At 52.4% G+C, this 24,785-nt stretch overlaps 9 protein-coding genes and 1 non-coding gene across 10 annotated transcripts; 5 read left to right on the top strand and 5 right to left on the bottom strand.

Moving 5' to 3' along the window:
- Window positions 1–525: 525 nt before the first annotated feature.
- SCP_0701970 (Thiamine thiazole synthase) lies at window positions 526–1,707 on the bottom strand (the record flags this gene model as incomplete). Its single annotated transcript, XM_027760123.1, has 5 exons — window positions 526–668; window positions 723–1,188; window positions 1,240–1,280; window positions 1,334–1,476; window positions 1,538–1,707. The coding sequence occupies 5 exons, from the start codon at window positions 1,705–1,707 to the stop codon at window positions 526–528; spliced, it is 963 nt and encodes a 320-aa protein (XP_027615924.1).
- Window positions 1,708–3,337: 1,630 nt separating this feature from the next.
- Window positions 3,338–4,635, top strand: SCP_0701960 (Probable chorismate; the record flags this gene model as incomplete). The annotated part of the gene is made up of 6 exons (XM_027760122.1): window positions 3,338–3,569; window positions 3,645–3,666; window positions 3,722–4,017; window positions 4,076–4,350; window positions 4,402–4,465; window positions 4,526–4,635. 6 exons carry the CDS (start codon window positions 3,338–3,340, stop codon window positions 4,633–4,635), a joined length of 999 nt encoding a protein of 332 aa, XP_027615923.1.
- Window positions 4,636–4,743: 108 nt separating this feature from the next.
- Window positions 4,744–6,590, bottom strand: SCP_0701950 (predicted protein; the record flags this gene model as incomplete). The annotated part of the gene is made up of 6 exons (XM_027760121.1): window positions 4,744–4,757; window positions 4,821–4,935; window positions 4,988–6,002; window positions 6,052–6,098; window positions 6,223–6,534; window positions 6,588–6,590. 6 exons carry the CDS (start codon window positions 6,588–6,590, stop codon window positions 4,744–4,746), a joined length of 1,506 nt encoding a protein of 501 aa, XP_027615922.1.
- An 807-nt stretch (window positions 6,591–7,397) lies between these two features.
- SCP_0701940 (hypothetical protein) lies at window positions 7,398–10,450 on the bottom strand (the record flags this gene model as incomplete). The annotated part of the gene is made up of 7 exons (XM_027760120.1): window positions 7,398–7,735; window positions 7,793–8,365; window positions 8,417–8,470; window positions 8,593–8,914; window positions 8,984–9,731; window positions 9,798–9,835; window positions 9,899–10,450. The coding sequence occupies 7 exons, from the start codon at window positions 10,448–10,450 to the stop codon at window positions 7,398–7,400; spliced, it is 2,625 nt and encodes an 874-aa protein (XP_027615921.1).
- Window positions 10,451–10,830: 380 nt separating this feature from the next.
- On the bottom strand, window positions 10,831–12,791 carry SCP_0701930 (hypothetical protein; the record flags this gene model as incomplete). The annotated part of the gene is made up of 3 exons (XM_027760119.1): window positions 10,831–11,193; window positions 11,498–11,991; window positions 12,044–12,791. 3 exons carry the CDS (start codon window positions 12,789–12,791, stop codon window positions 10,831–10,833), a joined length of 1,605 nt encoding a protein of 534 aa, XP_027615920.1.
- A 1,282-nt stretch (window positions 12,792–14,073) lies between these two features.
- On the top strand, window positions 14,074–16,441 carry SCP_0701920 (Putative dihydroxy-acid dehydratase; the record flags this gene model as incomplete). Its single annotated transcript, XM_027760118.1, has 11 exons — window positions 14,074–14,306; window positions 14,357–14,371; window positions 14,427–14,522; window positions 14,577–14,734; window positions 14,786–14,988; window positions 15,046–15,240; window positions 15,291–15,480; window positions 15,547–15,724; window positions 15,791–15,984; window positions 16,037–16,130; window positions 16,189–16,441. 11 exons carry the CDS (start codon window positions 14,074–14,076, stop codon window positions 16,439–16,441), a joined length of 1,809 nt encoding a protein of 602 aa, XP_027615919.1.
- Window positions 16,442–18,325: 1,884 nt separating this feature from the next.
- SCP_0701910 (hypothetical protein) lies at window positions 18,326–18,523 on the top strand (the record flags this gene model as incomplete). The annotated part of the gene is made up of 1 exon (XM_027760117.1): window positions 18,326–18,523. The coding sequence occupies one exon, from the start codon at window positions 18,326–18,328 to the stop codon at window positions 18,521–18,523; it is 198 nt and encodes a 65-aa protein (XP_027615918.1).
- A 2,387-nt stretch (window positions 18,524–20,910) lies between these two features.
- On the bottom strand, window positions 20,911–23,251 carry SCP_0701900 (Serine/threonine-protein kinase rio1; the record flags this gene model as incomplete). The annotated part of the gene is made up of 6 exons (XM_027760116.1): window positions 20,911–21,015; window positions 21,074–22,034; window positions 22,096–22,248; window positions 22,300–22,430; window positions 22,486–22,910; window positions 22,960–23,251. 6 exons carry the CDS (start codon window positions 23,249–23,251, stop codon window positions 20,911–20,913), a joined length of 2,067 nt encoding a protein of 688 aa, XP_027615917.1.
- Window positions 23,252–23,429: 178 nt separating this feature from the next.
- Window positions 23,430–24,148, top strand: SCP_0701890 (hypothetical protein; the record flags this gene model as incomplete). Its single annotated transcript, XM_027760115.1, has 3 exons — window positions 23,430–23,505; window positions 23,562–23,661; window positions 23,722–24,148. 3 exons carry the CDS (start codon window positions 23,430–23,432, stop codon window positions 24,146–24,148), a joined length of 603 nt encoding a protein of 200 aa, XP_027615916.1.
- Window positions 24,149–24,405: 257 nt separating this feature from the next.
- On the top strand, window positions 24,406–24,495 carry SCP_t0701880. The gene is given in 2 exon segments: window positions 24,406–24,441; window positions 24,460–24,495. It is a non-coding gene; the product is annotated as a tRNA-Pro (tRNA).
- Window positions 24,496–24,785: the final 290 nt, after the last annotated feature.

Below are 24,785 nucleotides of genomic sequence, written 5' to 3'. Positions count from 1 at the left end.
CCAGCAAAGACAGCAATATCATGTCATGGCAATCGACAGCAGAGGTGGACGGAACCAAAGACATGCAGGTATGAAAATACACCACCGAGCCATTCATATGTATATTTTCTGTAGGCTTGTTCTGTACGGAGTAGTTTCATGTATATCTTCCCATACCTTTCTCAGCAAATCAGACCAGCTCGGGCTCACCAGATCTAGAGGTAAGCGAAATGCATGTGGATGATCACGCCGGTCAGACTTGCGGACTTCTGTAATTCATGACGTCTTCCATCTAAATGTGCCGTGCCCACCGTTACAATGCGAGTGTAATTCTATGAAGCAGGAAGGATTAACATCGAAGAAAGACTTTTATCCGTTGAGTGGGCTCGAGGTGCTCTAACAAGGTCCCCCAGAAACCTGAATTCATGCCCATCCCTGTTGTAACGTACGGAGTCTTGCCCTGTTCGCCAGTTACAGTCGGCATGCGTTGAATTATCCATAACCATACAGTGTCGTTCGAGTACTTCAACTTCTTCTGCATCGCGTCTACCCGACAATTTTACCATCAACGATCTGGGAAGACTCGAGAATACGGATAGCTTCGCGAGCCGCTTTAATACCACTGGCCATCATTGCACCAAACGTAGGACCCATGCGGTTTGAGCCGTCATGCTCCGAGAGCTCCATACCTGTACAAGAACACATCAGCGGCACAACCATAAAGTAGAAGAAACCACACTGGCCGGTCATGATCAAGCCAGGAGAGACCTCGCGCGTACCATTGACAATGGCAGGCTCCGCGCGATTCATGTCGAGACCCCTCATGTTCCCGAGCTCCTTCAGTAGGCCCATGCTAACGAGGCGCTTGGCAGAGAAGGCGCCCATGGGCCCGTCGTGGCCGGTCGCTGTAATAACAACAGGCGCGGTGATCACGTTCGGGTCCATGCACGACTGCGTGTCGTGGTTGAGCGAGACCAGCGTCCAGTTCGTCACGACTCCCGCGACGCGCTGACGGCCCTGGAAGTCCTGGCGGACGATGAGGTCCTCAACGGCGGTGGCGTTCATCAGGACAACGTTGGGCATGGCCAGGACACGGGACAGGACGGTGGAAGTGAAGAGTGCGGCGTGCTTGACGACGACGAAGGCGCCCTCATCCTCGTATGGAACACCGATCTCTTCAAGGAAACGGTCGGCAGGCTTGCGGACAACCTGACCCATACGTTGAGTAAGACGAACATCGCAGGCGGAGCGGGTTCATACCATGGGTGTCATCAGCTGGCCACCGAGCCAGGCTCCACCGCCTATTCAATACTGTCAATCGTAAGTGAACCAGCATCTTGGCAGGAGAACCTACCAGGAGCAACATTCGCTTCTATGATGGTAATCTTCAAGTCTGGTCGGGACTTCGCTAGATGGTACGCGCAGGAGAGACCAGCGCTACCAGCTCCAATTATTACGACGTCCGAAACAGCGCGCTCATACATCATGTTGAAGTATCTATCAACATATATGTCGGTCGGCGAACTGTTCACACTTATATTCGCGTCGTAACACTCACCGCTTAATCATGGCCCTCGATACCTGCGCCTCCTCGATAGGGGCGAAGCGGTAGTTGCCCTCATAATCCTCTAGGACATCATAAGCCTTGTCGATACTCGTGCCATTTTTCTTAGCCAAGAAGATGGGTTGATCTCCGGGCTGCGAAAGGGTAGCGGCTGGAGGGGCCATGGTGTCGAGTGCTTCCGACAAAACTGCATCCCTATTCTTCATCGCGCCTTTTATACCATTCCATCCCCATTGGATTGGAGGGCTCCAAAGGAGCACGAGCTCCAAGGTTCGTCAGCAAAGGGGCATCGAAGTCTCCGCTATCTGTTTGTGCGCTTCTAGTCAATAGGCAGGCAGCACGTTCATGTCCTGTACTCCGCTGTATATATCAGTACAGTATCAACATCAGCCTCAAAGATAGAGCAGATATATTAGCACATTTCTTGCGACTAAGAAACAGGGTTTTTGACAAGGATCTTCAAGGCTTCTTGACCCAGACTAAGGTGCCCTAATCTGGAGCCGCCGCTGTCGTACTAATAGCTTCTCGGAGACCTACTACTACCCAACGAGAACAACATAAGTGGATGTAACCTTTGTCTCGTTGCATAACGCCTTCACTACTTGTCCCTGAGGAAGACGTAACCGTGGTAAGTCTTCGAAAGATGTGCCAACAATCGGATCCTCGTGAGCGGTGCGGTGGGTCCGATGCAATTCGGATTGGCTGCAGATGCAGCAATTGACCACTATTGGACCGCCAATAATAATTGGAGCGTGCTTCAGCGAACGCTGGGTTGAAGAAGCCATCATCGAATAGAGAGAAATCTCCACATTAATTCTACAAGCATATGGAGATGCTATAGCTGCGAGGAGTGAAATATTCACTTGAAGTGAACATATACTTCATTGAACCAGCAGCAATCGCATAAACGCGTGATGTGCAGCGTCAAAAGGAGCCTCACCGATATCACTGTATGTCATCATCATATAGCAAAGTCCGGACCTCGATGTCAGAGTGCAGAGGCCCAAGAGATAAGAAAATCCTGTAGCTTCAAATGAGTGAAGAGAACCTTGCCAGTCTAAGGTGACCGGTGACCGTACAAAACGAAAAGCCAGAGACGATCGTACTGTGCCGCTCCTCGGCTCCGCGGTGGCTGCCGGACACTAATATGTCGGACATCGAAAAATCTCCGCAGCCAGCACAGTAGAACGTGCAAGGAGGCTGCAGTGGCCTTTTGGATCTCCGACATATTGGTTTCCGGCAGCCTCCGTGTGACAAACGAGCAACAGCTGCCTCCGCGGGGAAAATCCTTGGAATGACCAATTTGCCAGCAGCTTACGTGCATAGGCACATGCTCTATAAGTACAGAGCGAGAACGCGTGCGGAACGCCATATGCATGTCCCATGTTGAGTTGAAGGCAGAATATCCTCGGATCAGGAGCAGACGGAACGGAACAAAGAGGGCACTGATCTTGGAGGGTTTCGAATACGTGAACGCCAATTGCACACTCGTCAGCTACGCAGATTGTGCTCCTCGAGGAGCATGAATCTATTCTGACCAAGATTCGTTCAGATGGTGAGTAAACTGACCGAGAAGCTTAAGGGTGCCGGTAGCAGTCGTCGTTCAAATGTACTAATCCCGTGGAAACACTGGTACGTACACTGCTCCGTGGAAGTCAGAGGCAAAACGACGAAGAGAAACTTGGCTGTAGCCGGTCTCCGAGTCGGAGCCGTTACTAGCCCATCAGAGCCGTTTAGCGGGCATATAGGTGGTCAAGAGAGCGAGTCAGATAGCAGCTGCCACCTCCCACGATCATGTCTATGATTCTCCAGAATTACACGCTAGAGGCGGATCCTCTTTCTCTCGATAGGATAAGGTCGATCTTGACACGCTTGGAGGAGACCGTCATCTTCTCCCTCATCGAGCGTGCGCAGTTTGCCCACAACCCGAAAATCTACCGTCGGGGGGAGTTCCAGGAGCTTCTAGAGATAGGTTTCAAGGGTTCATGGCTAGACTGGTTCTTGAAGGAGACTGAGACTTTCCATGGTCTGTCTTTTCTATTCGCCTTGATAATGTCTGGAGAATTTCCCAGTGTCTGATGTTCCGACCGACTCAATGCAGCGAAGGCGAGAAGATTCACTTCGTGAGTTTGCCCGTCTTCTCTTATCCACGAGGTTTCTGATGGATGGAGTGCGCAGCCCGGACGAATACCCCTTCACAGATCCTTCAGAATTGCCTGCACCCATTCTGAAGACGATCCCATACCCTGACATCCTCTATCCGAACAAGATCAATGCGAATCCCTCCATCTTAAGCTTCTACACTCGCTCCATCGTCCCACGAATCACTCGCCAAGCAACGGTAGCTCTGGCAGCCGCGAAGCGCGCGAAAGGTATCGTAGGAGATGAGGAGTTTGAGGACGATGGGAACTACGGCAGCGCAGCACTTATCGATCTGGAAGTTCTCCAAGCCATCAGCAAACGAGTGCACTACGGTCCGTCTTGTTGAACACATCACGGCCTTCTCCGCTCACACACGGTCAACCGTTCCAGGGAAGTTTGTCTCTGAATCGAAGTTTCGAGACGACCCAGTCGCGTTCATCCCACACATTCTCAAGCCGAATCGTGCCGCCCTCGATGCACTGATTACCAAGCCTGAGGTGGAGAAGAAACTTCTCCAGAGGCTGCGCAAGAAGGCAACTGTCTTCGCGCAGACTTTCGCTCCGGACGGCGAGCCGCTGAGCGACGAGTCGACGCGAAAGATCGACATTGATGGTGTCGTAGAGTTGTATGAGCACTACATTATACCCCTAACGAAGGAAATTGAGGTGTGTTGAACCCATCTCTGGCATGCCTCTCGTCTGACCCATTCTTGCAAGGTTGACTATTTATTGGTGCGCTTGCAAGGGATGTCTCAAGAACAGATCGATGTGTTAATGACCAGTAAGAAAGTTAACGGAAACTAGTACTTTCAATAGATGATGATAAAAATCATGGACGTAGCAGACGCGAAAGGCAGTACTGTAAGTATCAAAACCGAGCCAGACGATCCAAACCGCGAAGCGCAAACAGTCGAAGAGATAGCGAGCACTGCACGGGATACAATGAAGTGACGAATAAGCATAAGAGAGTAGGTATACAAGAACCAAGGGGTAAATGGGTGGCATATCCCTCCATCCGTCCAGAGAACACCTACATGGTGTTTGAGTTTAAAATTAACATCACAAACCAAGATCTGTGCGGAAGACATATCAATAAGTCTGAAGTCCAATAGTGGAGAACAGATATGCGAACGCACCCTCCAGCAACTTGCGCGTCTCGCTCTCACTGATATTCTTAGTGGCGCGTCTGGCCAAAAGCTTTTCTGTCCTGTATTTCTCGTACAGTACTTCCTTCGTTCGAATCTTGAGCATCTATCGCACCATCATCACTCAATGTCGTATCCACCGCCTTTCGAGTACGCACCTTCATATGGGTCGACAACACGGCCGTCCGCATCGCAGCGAAGTCGCAATGCTCCGGTGAGAGCACATCGACGGTCCCCCACCTGAACTTGCGAGTGAAAACACCCTTCAGATCAGCGGGGGGTCCTTTCAAATATGGATACGGGAAACTGCGGATCGACTGTGCTCCAGTGGGTGATGTGGGCGTCGAAGGCTGCATCGAGTCGGCGATCGAAGCGTGCCCATCTTCGGATGGTTGAATCATCGACACCGACCTGCCTGTCTCCGTGTGCACCGATTGGTGGTCTTCCAGTACCTTTAGCTCCTTGAGAGGACGTCGCCTGCGGACATGCTCGGGGGTGATCAGGGCGAAGGGCAAATTCTCGCTCAGATCAGTTTTGGCGACTAGCTGTGCAGAGAAGCGGACGCTGGCCACGCTCTCCGCATCTGTGATATCCGGAGTTGCGCGTTCGTTCGCGAGCTCCGACAAGCTGAACCTTGAGCGTGAGCGTGAGCTGGCTCTGGCAGTGGACGGTCGTGTAGGGCGCAACTTGATCACCGAGCGAGATCGGCGATCCTGGAATGGATCTTCATCGTCTTCAGCGCTCTCGCCTCCGCGGTCGCGTCCATTCCCATTCTCCGTCTCGTTACCATTGACGTGATTCGTAGGCTCGGGCTCCACAACAACCGGTCCGAAAACACCAAAGTTGAGTTTCGCGGTATGCAAGTCGCGTCGCACCACGCGTTTCATCGCCGCAAGCGTGTCGTCCGTCAAAGAATCCGCGCGTGCGATAACAGGAAGCACGTTTGCACGCGTCATAAGCCGCCTAATTACACGTATGTCGGCAGGGGACATGCTCAGGTCGCCGGGTGCGTCCTCCTCAGTGTCATCCGACGTCGTGTCGTCTGATATGGACGACAAGTCAGGCGGGTGGTGGGAGATGGTCGTTTCCGAGCGGGTCTTGGTGGGAAGCGACGAGTGAGCACGCCTCGAGGACGAACTGACGATGGACACGGGGTCGATCATATATATGCATCTGACATGGGGCATAAACGTGGTGAAGCCCTAGATTGCAATAAACTTACAAGTGAATGTGCAGGTCTCCCTTGCTTTGTCGGATCACTTTGGATTCCTAACAGATAATTCATTGTCAGTGTTAAGCTAGCTCTACAAAATCGATGATTCTGATAGTAAATAGACGCTCCCGGTACTGCCGTCGAACGTCCGTTGAATGCTAAAATCTACAGAGTACTCACCTCACTCATGGTATCTGCAAACTGCGAATCCAGATACTTCACGATCGACGTAACCTGCCGGTCCAGCTTGAGTTCATGCCCGTCCTGGAAGTCAAGTCCAGGAGTGTCGATCACAGACAGGAGGACGCGATCATATCGAGATTCGCATATTTCAACGCAGACAGACTGAATGGATTCTGTCCGTTTTGACGGGCCACGTAGGAAGCGCTCCATTGCCACTCTTTGTTCGGGAATGGCAGTGGGTGAGATGTCGGCGGTGTCTAGAAGCAACCGCAGCAAGGACGTCTTCCCAGTGCCCGTCGCACCCACCACCTATGGCGCCACTGCTGTCAACACCGTGAAAGAACAAAGACATAACCACACACCATGATGTTGAACGTCGTGGGATTACGAGCTTTACGTTGTGGGACACGAGCCCTGACGGGTAACTTTCGCGTCTCATATGCAGAGGGAGGATGCGACAAGTAAATGGAGGAGATGGTGCCATTTTCAGGATTGTCATATGCTTTCCCTGGAGACGACCACGGTTTGTGGAACGGAATGGGACCGGATCCTTCGGTTGGAAAAGAAGTTCTCGTCGCACCTTGTGGGGGGACTTGCGCGACGTCCGCCAGTGGCAGCGCAGAAACGTCTACCAGATTTTCTGGCCATGGTATACCATGGGTGGTCAATTCGGGTAGAGATGGTGAAGAGCGAATGAAGGGAGGACCGCCGTGGTCGACGCTTTTCTGGCGGTGCTTGCGGCGAAAGCTGAACATGATTCAGAGACACAAAAGATAAAGAAGGAAAGGAATGTATGAGGCAGGTATAATGACGACCAGCGCAGAGTGTTCAGAGGATGTTAAGGCACAAAACAAAGCACAATCCGACGCACCGCCACGATATTCAAAGACACGTTTAGTGACTAGCCGAGTTGACCTTGCCCGTTTAGGCCAACAAAGCACTCATTCTCAAGTTCTACTAGTACTGTAGCAAACATTCAATTTACCTATGTACGAACAGTCCATGAGTGCTAACTCTGCAACAATAATACTATGATACACTTCCTTGCGACACAACGACAAAAACCCAAACAAAGCGAAGACGATAGATGCAGGTAATCAAGAATGAAACGAATGCTCTACAATCAGTCGGAGGGGAGAGGGACAAATTTAAGGTGCAGAGGGGATAGTCTGTCACGGTGCGTGAAGGACCGCAATGGCGGGCACGCCCATGTCGGTCATACGCATTTTCTTGTTGGGTTGCGGAGAGAAATCCGCGGCAGGGTCGACAGCCCCGATGGTGCGGATATACCCATTCGACGCACTCGCCGCTCGAGGGGATATGAGATGAAGCTGGCTGGTAGGGGAGGACCGTGCGGATGTTGAGGCCGACGGCCCTGGCGTCGACGTGCCCGTATTTTTTCCGCGGCTTCTTGAGCTGCCTGGAGCGTCGGTGACATAGTTGCACGGGAGTGATCGCCGCGAACAACTCCCACATGTGGGATGTGCTCCATCGCATCTCGTCTTGCGCGCTTTGCACAGAATCACTTAAATCACACCTTGTGTGCAGACAATCGCAAGGTACATACCTCTGCATATATTACATGCCACAATTTTGGACCCGTGGTGGTTGGACGTGCGGCTCCTTCCAGACGCTGCAGAAGATGTACGCCTCCGTGTGGAGCTAGTATCGGTCTTCAGAGAGGTCAGCGACTGCGCCTCATCGTGCATCGTGCTAGAAGACGGGATGCTCAGCGTCGCGATGGGCGGGAGCTCTGTGCGCTGGTCAGACGCAGAAACTTCAAGGAAAGTGGCGGAGTGTGTGATGGGCGCCAATACAGCACTGGCACGAGGGTCCTCCTGGCGCTTAATAGCGCTACTTAAAGACGGCAGTGACTCCGTCAAGAGCATGCTTACGTTCGAACTTCTTCGAGACGCAGGTTGGGGGATGACCTCTGGAGAATGCGAAGGATGCGATGGACCGTCTGCCTCGGGAGACGGGTCTTCGAGACCTTCACCATCGCTCTCGCTGCCCGCGTATTGCTTTCGCTGCCGACCGTTATTTCCACGCCGCTTGTGATTTACCATGTAGTCGCATGGATTTGACCGTTTGAAGCATTGGCCGCAGGCAGGTCTCCCACCGTCGCACTTGAGCTTACGAGCTAAGCAGCACGGTGAATATAAGGGAGCGGTGTACTCAAAAAGTCACTTACATCGACAGAAATTGCACGCGACAGTGATCTTTTTGGTGCGCTGTCGTTGAGATCCTGTGCGCAAAAGATCAATTAGCACAGAACCTGGTGACAACCCTTGCCAAAGCACATGGAAGCGAGCGACAACGATGCGGCAACCTATCATGCGTACTGTGTAGAGAAAAGACGGCACTGACTCGAGGAGGTTGCAGTTCTCGGCGACAGCTCCATCACGGACGGCGGATGTGCGGACAGGAGCGAAGAAGAACTAATCTCTCCATTGTGGAGTGCCCCAGCTCGAGAGGTAGAGTGTGACGAGCGCCTGCTTGTGGAATGAGAGGGGGCAGTGTCAATTGCAAGGATCGGCCTTGAGTCCTGAGGAAGCGCTGATGGGCGACACATTGACCCGGACGAAGGTGCTGTACCAGATGGTAGAGTATGATGAGATGTCGGAGCTTGTAGTTGAATCTCTGTTCTAAACTTGTCGAACAGGTATTCTCGAGTGTACTTGCGCAATGTCTGTGAGGGGTAGATAAGATTGTATCAGTGAGACGCCAGATAAGTATCTTCCGACCGCGTAAGCTGTACCTGCATATGGTGAAAGACTGCACCGCGGAGATGCAAAAAATCACAATGATTGACATCCATCACATCGAGGCATCCCCATCTGTAGCTCCTGACGAACCTCCCTGGAACAATTTTGGAGAATGGCCTGCTATTATTTTCAGAGTGGTGGTTTGAAGGACTGTATTGGAGCGCAAGTTCGTAACGCGAAGGGGGCGGTCTAGAGACTCCATCACTGTGCGAATAAATATCGGGCGATATCAGAGCGAAGGGGAGTCGGAGCAATGACGGCGACACTGGAGTAGATGGAGGGGAGGTTGCGGTGGAACCGGCACCGTCTAGATGGGCAGTGTAACCGACTACAGGATCGGAGGGGAACTTGAGGGCAGGCAACTCCCCTGCATCCTTGATGGAACCTGGATATTGAGGGAAAGTATCCAAGTCGAATATCCCGAAGCCAATCCCAGCTTCTGCAAGGTCTCTGCGGACGGCCATTTTGACGGCGGCGAGGCGTTCGTTGGTGAGTGTGTCAGCGCAAGCCACCACAGGAAGCACATTGATGCGCGCAGAGAGTCGTCGAATGGTGGCAATGTCTGCTGCAGGCAGTGTTGGTCGACAGAGCGCGGGATTGGTAGTCACCGGTGGCTCAAGAATAAACGGTTCGCCTTCGGCATGAGATAGACTATTGGTACGCGCACGTGGTACAGGGGGGACTGGCGGTGCTGGTACCGATGGTGGCACAATATGATCCGGATCCAAGAAGTATATGCATCTGCAGCAACGAGCGATAGACAATTGAGATGGCATTGTGCCTACTTCCCATAGAGCAGGTACTTACAGGTGTACATGGTGGTCTCCGGAGAGTGCCTGACGCTCCTGCAATGGGCAGTCAACATGTCAATTCGACGAAAATATGCAACATAATACAAATCCACTTACGTCGTCTATGCTCTCAGCGAATCTGGCATCTACATGCCTGATAATTTCGGACACCGTCTTTTGGGTCGACGTGTCGTCGTCGAAGTCGAGAGAGGGGGTATCAATGAGGGTGAGAGTGAGAGATTGAGGCTTGTCGTTCTCGGTAAGCGCCAGGTCAATATCGACGGAGACTGTCCTGATGTGCGAGGTGTGCCCGCTACACCCCTGGACGAACTTGGCGATCGACGCAAGTTGATCCCTGGTGACTGTCGGAGAGAAATGACTGGTATCTAGGAGGAGCCTGAGGAAGGAAGTCTTGCCCGTCCGCCGACCAGCAACCATGAGGGTATAACCAGTGGCCGGACCTACCAGTCTGTCGGGAAGGGGGGCACTGGGGGCGGTGCGGGTACCGGCGGATTCATCCTTGACGTGGGTACCATGGGCGGTGCCTTCACGGTCCTGGTCGTCGCGGCGGGCCCTGTGGTCGACGTGGTCCATGGCGAGGAGACGACGGAGGGGGCCGCTACGGGCACGGATATGCGGGGGTGGGGTCGTTCCAGAACCGCCTCCCATCACAAGGGCCGGCGCCGAAATTAGGCGCTTGCTGGCGGACGATCCGGCTCAGCTTCCGCTGAACGTTTGGATCCTCCGCCTCATCTCCGCCTCCCGCGAGCTGTGTCTCGTGTGCACAATTTGCATCTCTTTTCGATCGAGAAATTACAAGCGCAGAGCGTAGATACTAGTCTGGAATACAATACAACCCATTATTACATATTAATAAGAATACTTCACAGCACGCCAGAGGCGAATCAACTAGAGTAGGATACCGGGCGGGGACAACGATGGGCGGATGGAAACCGAGGTGGATGGTACCTGCCAGTTTGTCTACGGGGAAAATGCAATGTTATTCCGGTGGATAGAATAAAAGTCCCCGAGGGGATATCAATGTTGCCCTATGACCAAAGAAGCCGTGAACGAAGGTGGGGATGGGAATGTTGTGCGCATTGGCATCCGACGTTGGCGGCAGGGTATTGCCGGACGTGCATCTTGTTGGAGAATCCTCCTTCAATATCAATCTGGTCGAACCGAGCGATCACAATGCACTGGAGAACCTTAGAAAGTATCTTCCTGTCGTGGAGGTCCATCTTCATCGTCTCCTTGCTCGCCCCCAAATGGATCTGGTGGCGCGTGTTGGTGTCGTCGCTGGCTTTGGCTTTGACTTTGTCCTGGAGGCGGCCGTTGGTCTTGTTGCTGGCCTTGGCCTTGGCTTGGCGCTGGCTGTCTTTCCACAGCGAATGGGGTAGGATACGGTGGCCCTACACCGGTAAAGGTGAACTGAGATTCAGGCAACCCAGGTTGCGTCTGAGGCTGCGACGTTCCAGCACCATACTTCCGGGTGCCCTTCGTAGCTTTTCCCGGACCGCGTCGCCGTGCATAGGTTGCATACTCGCAAACGTTACTGCGCCTCTTGCAATTCCTGCAGGTAGGCCGCTGACCGTCACATCGTAATTTTCGCCCTAACCGTCAAAATGAAGCATTAACGACACACCGAGTCATGGTCCGCAAAAATTCATGTTATTATTTTCCAGAGCACTTACCCCGACAAAAAAAACAGGCCACTTCTGTCTTCTTGGGAATCTTCCGCGGCCTTTCCTCCGGTGCCCTTGATGCTTCTGGTGCCTCTGGTGAGGGTGTTTTTTCGCGTTCCCTCTTCTTTCTGCGGGAGCCAGTCTGCCTCTCCCTTGAAGTGTCATCCCGCGTCTTCTCCCGACTGGTGCTTGCTTCTGTACCATGGTCGTCGTCCTCGTATGTTGTGGACCATAGAGGCAAAGGACTTGTATCCGAGTAAAATGGAGTAAGAGGAAGCCCGGACTCAATGTTTGGTTGTAGCTGGATGTCTGGAAGTATCCTCTGACGAGGTACCGGGGAGGCGATCGGGACGGATTGAAAGAATGTGTTGTCAGAGTACATGCCGTGAGTCTCGAACTGAGCACCCGGACCGTACGTGTGCAAATGCTCATACGAATGTTCAGGTACTCGAGGGCGTTCGGAGCCACTTGTTTGGAGACCTGGATAGTTCAAAATGTGTCTCGTTTGCGCTGTAATCCTGTCCTCTGCAGAAGAATATCAGACCGTGGAGGCTAAATGTGCTGCAAGGGGACATACGGTAAGCTACCGCTTCCCGAGTTACTGGATGACTATGTTCAAGCGTCCCTGTACTACCTCCACCAAACCGGGCGGCATATGCAGGATCAAATACCCTTCGGTCGTCATAGTTGTGCGAGTGGCCACTCTCCTCTTGAAGTGCAAGATTTCCCGGCAAGTGGCGGGGTGGTGGCGGAAGGTGCTCTGGGCCAGCATACTGACTGGCGTACTGACTGGAGTACTGAAGTCTTCTTGCTTCTCTCTGAAAAGCTTCCTCGCGAGACTCTTGTCTCGTATGATAAGTCGACGGTCCGGCCTCTCCCTGCCCCCATGTGGCCTCCCGTAATGAAGGAGCAGGGACCGAATACGGTGTGTGGGAATAGTATGCCAGGTCGCTGGAGATGGTATTCGCTCGAAAGGGGCGCGCTGGATGCGTGAGGAAAGACGCTTCAGTTTGCCGTGGCGACCTAGTGCGGTGGACGTCCTGGATTTCGGGCGATCTGCTTCGACATCGGCTACCTCGTTCACTGTCGTCCTCGAAAGCGGCAGGCGTCAGAGTCAAGGTTCCTGCATGGGAGACTGGATACGAAGGCACAGGATGAGATGCGTACGGGCTTTCCCGTCCAGTTCTCTCCCCCCCCTCCGATGTGGTTTCCAACTGTGCTGCCTCGCCGGACGGGTTTCTCCGCTGCTGAGGTCCTGTGTATAGGTGGGGGATAAGACTGATTGGCAGGGAACTCTGTCTCTTGCCCTCCTCTCGTTGCTCCATAATGAACGGACCCTCTTCGCGAATCTCTGCCGCTAGATGTGACGGAAGCTTCTTGCTCGACGCAACGGAGGAGTAAATACCAATGCAAGTAAGGAGCCCATTCGCCACCGAGGAGGTATAACGGAAGAAAATGAGAGGGGCAAAATTTTGCGGATGGGTGGCCAAAGGGGCGGCCAAGGAAACCGGGTAGCGGAAGTGGCAGCTGGGTGGACGACCCGCTAAGGTTTGCTTCCGCTGTCGCGCTCGGTCAGCGTGGCCACTGAACAATGACCGAGCCGGTATGGATCCGTAGGGAGCATTGTGAGGTCCACCTCAGCGTCCTGGTGAGTACCATTTACAATCAATACGCACCTACGAGCGGAGTGAATTTTTGAAACGTGGTTAGTCCGTTAATGGAAACGGCTGTCGGTCAGGTTGGCATATTCTCGTTTCCCCTTACACCGATTCCTTCTAATATTATTGGACATTTCCATTCGTACATCCCAGTTTTTCACTAGCGAAGCTCCAAAACTTTGTGAAAAGGGGCGCCTGCTTGATTTCACCCCAGCCACGCGGATGATCGACTATCTGATTTCGTTGGAGTTCTCTCCAAAACACCTTCCTGAATTGTACGATTCCGCCCGCTCAACTGGTAACACTCTGGTGCGCGCCCTTTCAAACTAAAGTAGGACAGAGCAAGCTAACGTCAGTGTAAGGACCCAGTTCACAGCGTTTGCTCCTAGCCACGCAGCCCTTCCGCGTCGATCTTCCTGCCGCATTGAGACCATGTGACTCCTATCATGAACTAAGCCGATCACGGAACGTCCAGAAGTGATGCATCTCGGCAAAGAAGTTGCTCAGAACGTTATCTCGATTTATTCGTGCAGTGCGATGCTGAGTTGTCAATCAAATGCCCGCAGCCTCACGATTACCACATAAATGGTGGAGAAGTGAATCATAGACAAACGTAGAGTCATCTCTGTGAAGCGGAGAGGGGGAGGAACATGACAGACTATGTTGTTACCGACGACCCAAGTTAGCGGAACTATTGCATTGCTGCATGTACAGGATCATCCCACTTCCGAGAACTCCAACATCGATAATCCGAACATTCCAGGTTGTGCAAGACTTTGAGTGTTTGCTGCGAAATCGTGAAATCGGTTTTGCTTTTCCTTCCAAAATTGAAAAACACCGATCCTTGGATGTGTCGGAGATCGTCGGAGTGATATCATCTTCGTGTGACACGCGTGACAGCATTTCCGGTCCTCGACGCGGTCATACCTTAAAGTGTGGCATAAGCACCATGCACGCAAAGCCTCGCGCATTTCCTGGGCGATTTTCCCGCTTGTCCACTTCGCGAAGATGCTACGCGTCATCAGCGGCGATATGTTCGGCCAAAATTGTGATCAACCGGTACAGCCAGACGATCACCCAGCCTAAGGCTCAAGGCGCGAGTCAAGCTATGCTGTATGCGACCGAGGGAATCAAAACAGACGATGATTTCAACAAGGCCATGGTCGGCATTGCAAGCGTATGGTGAGTATAAGTCCGTATGCCAGGATACGACGACTTCATTTACCGCATAGGTACGAAGGCAACCCGTAAGTTCAAACAATCGTGGCTGTTCCTCCTGTTCAGGGTGCCAATATGGTGAAGATGCAATCGGCATCTACTGGGTTTAGGTCAGCAAGTGAAGAAGTCGCTCACAGAAGACGGCATCATTGGTTATCAGTTTGGTACAGTTGGTGTCAGGTCTGCGCCTCACTAGTTACGCACGCTTTGACACCTGTTGACATTATGTTCCAGCGACGGCATCAGTATGGGAACCCGAGGGATGTCATATTCCCTCCAGTCTCGGGATCTTATTGCAGACCAAGTAGAGACAGCAGCGGGTGGCCACTGGCTCGACGGGATGGTCGTTGTCCCCGGTTGCGACAAGAACATGCCTGGCGTATTGATGGCCCGTAGGTGAATCGACCCTCGTACCAGCTGTGCGATGTAATGTCTTTTTTTAGTGGGAAGACTCAACCGCCCGGGTCTCATGGTGTATGGGGGTACCATTCGCGCAGGCTCGTGTGCGGGGACGCCAGTTTTGGATATTGTTTCCGCCTTCCAAGCGTATGGAAAATACCTGGAGGAAGGACGAACAGAAACTGCAGAGGCAGAGCGGTACGACACCATCCGACATGCATGTCCTGGCCCAGGGGCATGTGGAGGGGTTAGTGAATTCTGCGCCGCATCCATGGGACGCCACTAATATTTTCGTGCTCGAAAGATGTACACAGCGAACACAATGGCTAGTGCATCTGAGGCAATGGGAATGACGCTACCTGGGTCGTCATCCTATCCTGCGGAGTCACAAGAAAAGGCCAAGGAATGTGCTTCAGTTGGATCTGCCATGCGTAACTTGCTGGAGAAGAATATTTTGCCTCGAGACATCATGACTCGTTCGGCATTTGAAAATGCTATGGTGAGCACGTCCACGCGGATTATTGTCGTTTATCTTATGATCTGTTATAGGTCCTTACTATGATTCTGGGTGGTTCTACGAACGCCGTTCTTCACCTTATTGCTATAGCACATTCAGTCGGCATCAAGTTGACTCTCGACGATTTCCAAAATGTCTCAGATCGCACGCCATTTATTGCTGATCTGAAACCAAGCGGCAAGTACGTCATGGAAGATGTATACAAACTTGGTGGTATACCAAGTGCGTGCTCGAGCCCTGGTAATTTCGAGTGTACTGAAGACTTCTTGGAAACTCTCCGCTTTATAGAAATCCTTGCCTATTTGCTGAAAAACAAGCTCGTCGACGGAGACAATATGACTGTTACCGGTCGCACACTCGGCGAGAACCTCGAGAGATGGACGCACGAACACGGTGAACTCTCCATGAGTGCTCAGCATGTTATCCGACCACTGGATAAGCCGATCAAGGAGACCGGACATCTTCGGTCAGTCTTGAGTCTTTAAAATGCGGATCCAAGCATCGATAACATAATATATGTTTTTTCTTGCAGAATTCTCCGAGGTAACCTTGCACCGGAGGGAGCCGTGGCAAAAATTACTGGTAAAGAGGGACTAGGTTTTACCGGCAAGGCTCGCGCGTTTGATAATGAAGACGACTTTATTACTGCTGTGGAAACCGGTTCCATCAAGAAAGGAGAGAAAATCGTGGCTGTACTTAGATATCTTGGACCAAAGGGCGGGCCGGGTAAAAATGGGCAATGTCCCACAACGTAATATTTACTCATCCAGTCTTGCAGGTATGCCCGAAATGCTCAAGCCGACTAGTCTTATCATGGGCGCAGGTCTTGGACATGATGTCGCCTGCCTTACGGATGGTCGTTTCAGCGGAGGGTATGTCATCCTCGGGTGCTATGAACTCACATTTACTGATCTTCCATCCTACATACAGCTCCCATGGGTTCTGCATTGGGCACGTCGTGCCAGAAGCTCAGGTTGGGGGTCCTATCGCCCTAGTTCAAGACGGAGACATTATCTCTGTCGATGCCGTTAAAAATACCCTTGAACTGCGCGTTCCACCTGAGGAATTGGAGCGGAGAAGAAGCGAATGGAAAGCCCCTCCTCTCAAAGTCAGCCAAGGAACACTATACAAATACGTGAAAGTTGTGGAGGATGCTAGCCGAGGCTGTGTTACGGATGCATGAGGTGCAGTTCTCGTGGCCGAGTTTTGCTTAGAAGTGGTAGTTCATTCTTATTGCACGCTCATTTATCCTCCCTTCAGCGCTCTCCTGATAAAGAAATTACCACCGCACAGGTGTGGAGCACTTTCCCCCTAAATTTCAAAGGCCTGGTCTCGTCGTCTGGTTATGCGTGTTCCAGGTTTACTCCGCTCTTACCCCTATTCCCGATATTTAAGAATAGTGCTCTCTACTGCTAAAACGACACTGATGACTATCGTAACGTATACAACATGTTTGCGGAAGATGGCTCCATGTCCAGCGTCGACGCACAGCATCCGCTGCTGCCCACCTTTTCGCGCGGATGCCCACTAATCGCGGTCGATGCCCTTATACTGCGGGATAGTGTTTACAGATGGCAGCTATATGTCCAGCATCGATGCACGATGCTCACTACTCCCGCCTGCTTCTAAGGCATGCATTTGTTGTGTACCTTCCATGTCCAGTGTCGACGCACAGCGTCCACTGCTACCCGCGTTTTAGTGCGGATGCCCATCGATGGCGGTGGATGCCCACCGATGGTGGATGCCCTCAGACTGTGAGGAAGTGTTTACCGATGGCTCTATGACCAGCGTCGACGCACAGTGCCCACTGCTCCTGCCTGTGACTGCGGAAGCCGACCAATGGTAGTGGTCTACCTGTCACTCACCTTACCCCTATTTGTGTTGTTCACGAATATCGTCCTCTGCTACTCTGACAACACCGTGGACTATCGTGACATGAGAACATCCATACACAGTACCCGCTGCTCTGGTGGATACCCACCAATGGCGGTGATGCCCACCAATGCTTGTGGATGCCCACAATTTGCTGTGGATGCCTGCGTATCATGTTCACATGCCACACCACCCCTACACGGACTCGAATACAGGTGGCAACCTTCGTAGTGCGCAGTTCTTTTGCATGCGAGCATTCTCATCCATTGCATTGCTGTTGTCGACCCCTTGTCCGCGAGCCATCACGCTACCTGTATACCCCAGCTCGAGAGTCCAGCAGTGTGCATCACTTCCATATTATGCTCCATGTGCACATCGGGCATCGGGCATCGTGGTGAGTGTGGTTAAGTATGCACAGTGACTGTGCTGGCATTCTTCACGCAACCTGTAATTATTCTTTCAAATCATGACGTGCAGCTCTCGCTCTTTGCTACGTGTGGAAGTGTCACACTTGATGTGTGAACATGCGGCCATGTCCCGCTGGCTTTTTTGTGTATGGTGCAGAATATCTTGCACATCCACGTACAACATCCTAAGTGTTTCACACAACGAAGCATACGCTTCTTCCACATATAACAACAGCTGCAGAGCCTACTTAGTCTCATGCATCCTTGATGGATTTCGTGGGACAGTGCTCTGTTGAAGCAGCTCCCTGAGTTCAGGGTTTTTTCCACTGGGTTTTCCCTTGCCCCCAAATCAACTTTGATGCACTGGGAGCTTGTTAGGGCTGGTGGTTTCCCAATCAGGAAACATATATTAGTCAGCACATAGGTATGTCGGAGAACATACTGGAATCTCCTAGAATTACTGTGTAGTATAAATATATGGCCCCAACCGCATGAGCCCCTCATGCGCTTGTGACCCATGGCCTAACAGCCGAGTGAGTAGTAGTGATCAACCTCACAATACAAGCGCATACCTACTATTCACGCCGCGGGGGATAGTTTGTATACGGCCCGATCTGGTAACAGAGTGTACCGCGAAAGGTCGCCGAGGCCGTAGGCGCGTAGGAGACTGTACCGTGATACGGGTAGGACCCCGCGAGCAGGTCAAGTCGAAAGTCTTCGCAACTAGGCAGGGTCGCCACTGCCGGAGTTGGTGAAGCATGGCGGCAGGGTATACTGGCATTTAGCATATGTGCAGAGAACCCTTGGAGCCAGGTGCAACTGAAGACAGTGTGCAAATGGCGAGCCGAACATTACGCGTGTGTCGCGGACGAGGGACAGAGTTCCCGAATTGGAAGGATCCGTGGGAATACTGGAGCATCGGCTCTGTTGTCGTGGTCGAAGGATCTGGCGAGATGGTAGCATTGGCTCTCTTGTCACGAGCATAGGGCTCCCACAACATTTGGGGTATTCAGGGTCAAAAGGAAAAATATATTGGATGGCATAGGAGATGCCAGGATTGAGGGGGGAGCACAGTAAGGTGTTTCCAGATTGAGGGGGAGTGTTAGGGCTGGTGGTTTCCCAATCAGGAAACATATATTAGTCAGCACATAGGTATGTCGGAGAACATACTGGAATCTCCTAGAATTACTGTGTAGTATAAATATATGGCCCCAACCGCATGAGCCCCTCATGCGCTTGTGACCCATGGCCTAACAGCCGAGTGAGTAGTAGTGATCAACCTCACAATAGAGCTGTGTAGATGAGTAGGTATTGATCGGAGCGATTTCTGTCCTGGATGTGTTGTATCCTAGATTTCTGTAGTGTACTGTGCACGGGTACATAGCAGAGGTCTAGGTGCGACAACCCGGTGTTCCTGAATGGGACCAATGCCGGTAATCTACCTACCTACCTACCTACCTCCGGGTGAGCCGCTGTAGCTCCGATCCCGATGCTTGTGTGTCTCAATTCGAAAGTTGGTCTGCAGGTTGTCATGGTTGTCCTTCTGGTCGGACTTCCGACCAAATGTCTGGTGGTCATTCGATCTCCAGGGGCAGCCTACCGTCACATGCACTGGCCCCGCATCCAGTGTCTTCGCGATTGCGAGGTTCTTGTTGATTCTCCAACAGAGGGACCGTATTATTTTATTCAACTTCAGCCCGTATTGAAGAGTATATTGTTTATTCAGGATATTGTCGCACCTTGACAGACGATCATTCTGTTGATTTGACTCACTTTCATGTATTCAGATGACATCGTTACATTGACTCCTTCACTCATATGCATGTCCCACACACATATGAAAACAGTACTTGCCTACAAGTCGTCATCGCGTCTTATTAGCTCATTCAGTGGATGCCTTCCCGTAGCCGTTTAGAGACGTTCTAAGGCTAAATTTCATTCTAAATCACTTCGGCACGTCGGCCAATTGATCTCCGACGAGCATGTGAACAAAGTGAGACATTTCTATACCTTATATCTGGAAAGGGGGGGTCGACCCCCCCTTCCAGATTCTACACGTCTTCCTAAACTCTATTTTTGATCTCCGCACCCTCGCAACCCCCATCGTCGCCTATCTTCGGTGTTCCGCATCACTTACATCATCTTGCCGTTCATCCTCCGACCGTCTAGAACTTGATTTAGTGATCATGGTCTCACGTCGTTACGGTCTCGCAAATCTTGCTGTTCCGACACAGTGGGGCATGTCGTAGTCCGCTTTATGATTTAAACACTCTAAATCCTAAGCGCTACGGGAAGGCATCCAGTATCTTTCTTAGTGTTTCTTATTCTTTGCCGAGTTGGGGCGTGACGTATCACGTGTGAGTGACAGTTCCCGTTCTGTGACTCCTGCACTGTGCACACCTTTGACGGAGTATCCAATCCCTTTCTCTATCCTTCAGGAGGGATAGTTCCACTATCCGGAAAATCGGACGTTCTTGGAAATATCTCCCCTGCTTAACGCAGTTTGGGCACGGCCACTTTTAGACAAATTTCCGCCGCGGTCGACGTAAAATTTGACAGGGCGCGCGCGCGATCAAAATCAGGAATTTGAGGCCCACTATTTGACGACGGGAAAATGGCCTTGCTCAAACTGTCTATATTCTCTCAGATACCTATATTTCCATAGTTCTGAATGACCGTGGGAGTAGAGTACTACAGCCCCGGATGTGTAAGTGTTTCTGATCCTCTGTACCGTTGGTGGAAGATGTCAGCTATACCATGTCTCAGAATCTCTACAGGATGCTAGTAGACGAGTCTAATTTCAATTTTAGGTTCACCAACCAGGACAACTGCACGTATTTTTCGCATGCTGGAGGTGTGTGGTCAGCCAATGTATCTCTATGTCAACTGGGGCTGAACCAGGATCATTTGTTCCTGTCAAAGGCATGTCCTTTGTCTGGTGCTCACGGTAGGTGTGACAGCCGTTTCCGATTTTATTACGTGCTGCGCTCACTTCGTCAAATTCTCAATGGTTGAAAGTTTCTCCTCCCGTCCCTGCGTCATGGTCACTGATACTAAACAGATCTACACGCACGGCCATTCCATTCCATGAAAGTATTTGTTTCCATTATGGCATATTCAGTTAGTCATTCCTCCATGGTCTCGCCAGACATCCCTGTATGTCGCCTTCGTTCTTCTATCCTACTGCTACACAAAAGATCGTGAGCATTTGCTTAAAGAAGATACAACAACCAAACATTATCCGAGCTACATGATCCAAGGATACAATCTAGAAGGGGTAAGCGTTAAATACGAAGATATGCGGATGCTATTTTGGAGGGTGACGATAGTGCTAGCATGTCACAGGGAGCGCTTAGGCAAATCTGAACGTCCGCTATCCACCGCGCGCCGTTGCCTTCACCTTCCGTTTTTTCTCTGCCTTCGGAATTTTGTGCTTGCGCCTCTCACGAGCTTCTTCCTTCGCTGCTTTCTTCCGTTCCTGGAAAGGAGCGTTACATCAGTACCAGCGGATGTTCGCAACATATCGATATGCGCACCTTTTTGGCGTCCTTGTCCTCATGTCGGTGCCCCCTCGGTTGACGCTCCTCGAACCCTTTTTTTATCCCCTCGGAACTGTCGTCATCTTGTTCTTCATCCTCGCTCTCATCAGAATCATCGGTATTGTCACCGCCCTCGTCCTGGAAGTGCACCTTGCTCATCTGAACGCGACCTCGTGCTTCCGCTGTCGTCTCTCCATTTTTACCCGCACTGTCCTTGCGTCTATCCTTGGGGACAACGATCCCAATTGTATCCCTGTAAATCAGCTTCTCACCCTCTCCACGGGCGAGCGCGCCCACGTCACGCTCCGGATCATACACCTCGTTTAGCGTGCGGGGGATGTACGAGTGCATGAACACCGAGTCTTCGTGTGCCGCGGCAGCCGAGGACGGCCCCGGCGCAGCACCGTCTGCATCCGCCACCCCATTTTCGCTCCTAGATTCTGCTCCGTCCGCCGCCGCTTCTGGCTCTGGTGCCTCCATCCAGGCCCGCAGAACGGCCTCCGCGCCGTCGTTTTCGCCCGGGGGTGGGAGGACCTCCCGTGTGACGAACTCGAACGCGCGGCGGAGCCCGACACAGTGCACGCTGCGCCTAGCGAAGAAGTCCTCGACGTTGCGTAGGTCCGAGCGGAGGAAGTCGAATGCATGCGGGTGGTCGTGCTCGACGGACTGCGAGACGTCGATGATCCACAGGTGTCCGCGGTGGTCCTGGTCTGCCTCCTGCTGAGAGGGTTCATACTCCTGTTGAAAGGGCCCCGGCTCTGTTTCTAGGTGGGAAGAGTCTTCCGCTGCAGGCGGGGAAGGCGACGATTCCACATGGTATAGGACGTTGTATTCGGAGAGATCGGCGTGCACGAGCTTGCATTCGAGGTAGATCTTGCGCACCATGAGAAGGAGCTCGACGTATAGGTCGGGGATGATTGCGGCCGGGATTTCTGCATCTTTCAGCCTTGGGGACGCCCTGCGCGAATATTAGCGGTTAGTGGAAGGAGACCAGCGAAGGATGAATTAGGGACACCTACCATCCCTCCTTATCACCGACGAACCCCATCACAAGCACGTTTTCTCTAACCTCGACAGGCTCGGGACAGCATATCCCAGCTGTGCGCAATCGCTTGAGGTTACGCATCTCCTTCTCTGCCCATATGCGGACCATCTTGCGGGGATTGTGTCGGCTAGATGGGATTAGAATTTATCAATGGTGCTTTGAAAGGAGTAGAGCATACCTATATCCTCGACGGAATCGATATTCTCCGGTGACGTATTTATCACGATCCTTGAAGACAAGAATGGATGTTTTGTAGATCTTGAGCGCAATATGTCTCCTCTCTAGAGTGAGGGCATGATATACATTTGCCTAAGGCCAAATATATCGACACTAGAACATGAACATCTGATAAGCGGAGACATACCTCCTTTCCTGTGCTAACGCAGCCGTTAATTTCGAATATGAGCCCTCGTCCAATCATCTTGAACAGAATAATCCTGGTGCGCGGATCCAAGACCTGCTCGCTAGTCGCACGATCGCGTTTGTCCTTGACATTCGCACTCGCGGACGGACCTTTTCTATTCACGCCCACGCCGAGGTCATACGGCATGTCAATGTTGCGTATGCGAGAAGAGTACTTCGCCAGCGCCTCAAGCTGACTCGCAGTCCGGTCTGCACCACTCGTAGCAGACGCAGGTGCACTTGCTACTACCTTCGCGGCGCGTGGGCGATTGACGGCGGGGAGCGGCGCAACCACAGAGCGGGTGTTCATCGCGGAGGCGATACCATGCGCGGCACCAGTACGCACAGCTACATGCTGCCTGACACGGTTGTACTGCTTCGTAAAATCTGTGGGCCGTTTGTGCAGGTAGTAGGAGGCGTGCGGCACGAGACGCACCTCGTTCGGCGACCTCCCAGTCTTCGTCCTCCGCACGTAGGGTGTGGAACGCGGCGGCCTCGAGGTCGTCCTCCTCAGCGTCGAATGCGTCGTACTCTTCTTCGGCCTCGTTATCGTCTTCTGCGCCGCTGTCGGAGGACCACGCGAGTATGTTCTCTTCGTCGATGAAGTTGTGCCCTGTGCGGGGATCGATGTGGGCAGACGGCACTACCGGATCGGCAGACTCGGGCGCATCATCGAACTGGCCGTTCTCGATGATTTCATGTGTTGTCTCTGGAGCCTCGGGTTCCATATCCTAGTGTTCTGGATGATTTGAAGGTACAGAGAGCGAGCTCAGAGTCTTCAGCTGATCGAAGGAGTGAGATTTGGAGGAATCTGATCTAAATTTCGCAAATCTGCGATGTGATTGGCGGGTGAGGCACGTGATAACTAGAACATCGCCGTGGTCTCGCAGTCTGTTTACGACAACGATGTCCGTCCGCCGGCGAGTCCCGTTCGTATTCTCTGACACCGCTGAAGAAGACGACCACGTTCTTGACGAGCAAGGTAGTTGCATTCATTCGGCCCGAATCTTCAAAACACACTCACTAGTTGCACCATAGAGCAGGAGGAGCTCATTGAGACCTTGCGCAAGCAGAGCGATGCCTCGAATGTGCACTACCTGATTCTACTGCAAATCACTCTCGCACTCTCATGTATGTTGTACGTGTCGCTATCGTATATTTCCGCTTGTCCTTGGCAGTGACACCAAGACCCGCCCAGGCACCTAATATTCGTCTTCCACGAACCGAAACTCTCGCCTCTCTATGCGTTCTTCCCGCCACCACCCGATACCTCGCCGCACACGATCGCATTTCCGGTCCTCTTCGGCGCCGTCCACATTCTGCTCCACCTCAACCTCTCCCTCACGCTCCTCCCCCCTACGCATCGCCTTCGGCGCATGCTCTTATCTCTTCCGCCACCACTACGTGCTGTCCCTATCCCCCTTACGCATCCAGCAGTGCTGTGCGCCGCGGCGCTCGCTCCTGCATTTTCGCTGGTCCTTCAATGCGGCTGGGCGGACGTCGTGTGGTGGGCGCTGGCAGGCGGGATGACCGCCCTCGTGTGGGCCGTGCAGGCGTGGATATCTCAAAGCGAACAAGGGATTAGGGAGCTGGAGGGGCTCAGATATAATGCTCGTGGCGCGTAGGGGAGTCTTGAGGGTCTTGGTTATACCTGTGTATTTATACCGGTGCGTGGTGTATGCTATTGTGTTGTGAATTTTCCACACGTTTTCTGTGCACCGCCCCCCTCTTCCCAGCTCCCTCTGAGTTTCCTACGAGGACTGTGCTTCAGTCTTGTTTGTATTTATGGTTTTGCGGCTCCCAGCTCGTAATTTGCAAAGGGAAGCGACAGCCTTTGCGACTCCTCGAGAAGATATCTATGTGGGTCGTCTACGTTTGACCTGGCTCAGTGGTCTAGTAGTATGATACTCGCTTAGGGTCTCTGATTTCAGGCACGTGCGGGTGGTCCTGGGTTCGATTCCCAGCTGAGCCCTATTCAAGGCGACATCGTCGTTTTCCTTCAGCTCCGATGGACGTGTTTTTTCTACAGGAGAAAAGCCTCTTTAAGACGTCAGTTGTGGCAATTGTTTGAGACATGAGCTGTTACATATCTGCGGGAAGTGCAAGACTCGCCGACGCAGGTAGGCGGGCAGAGAGCTCCGAGCCGCATCACGCTCGAGACGTCGCGACACTTCATGTCGAGCGTTCCGTCGCAGGGCGCGCCCGCAGCGACATCTGACGATCATGCAGCGTGCGTTTCCTTCCAGTCGTGCATGTATGCGC

Source organism: Sparassis crispa (assembly GCF_003851025.1).
Source record: "Sparassis crispa DNA, contig_000006F, whole genome shotgun sequence".
In the NCBI taxonomy this organism is placed as follows: Eukaryota; Fungi; Basidiomycota; class Agaricomycetes; order Polyporales; family Sparassidaceae; genus Sparassis; species Sparassis crispa.
This window is presented reverse-complemented; position numbering and strand designations above follow the sequence as displayed.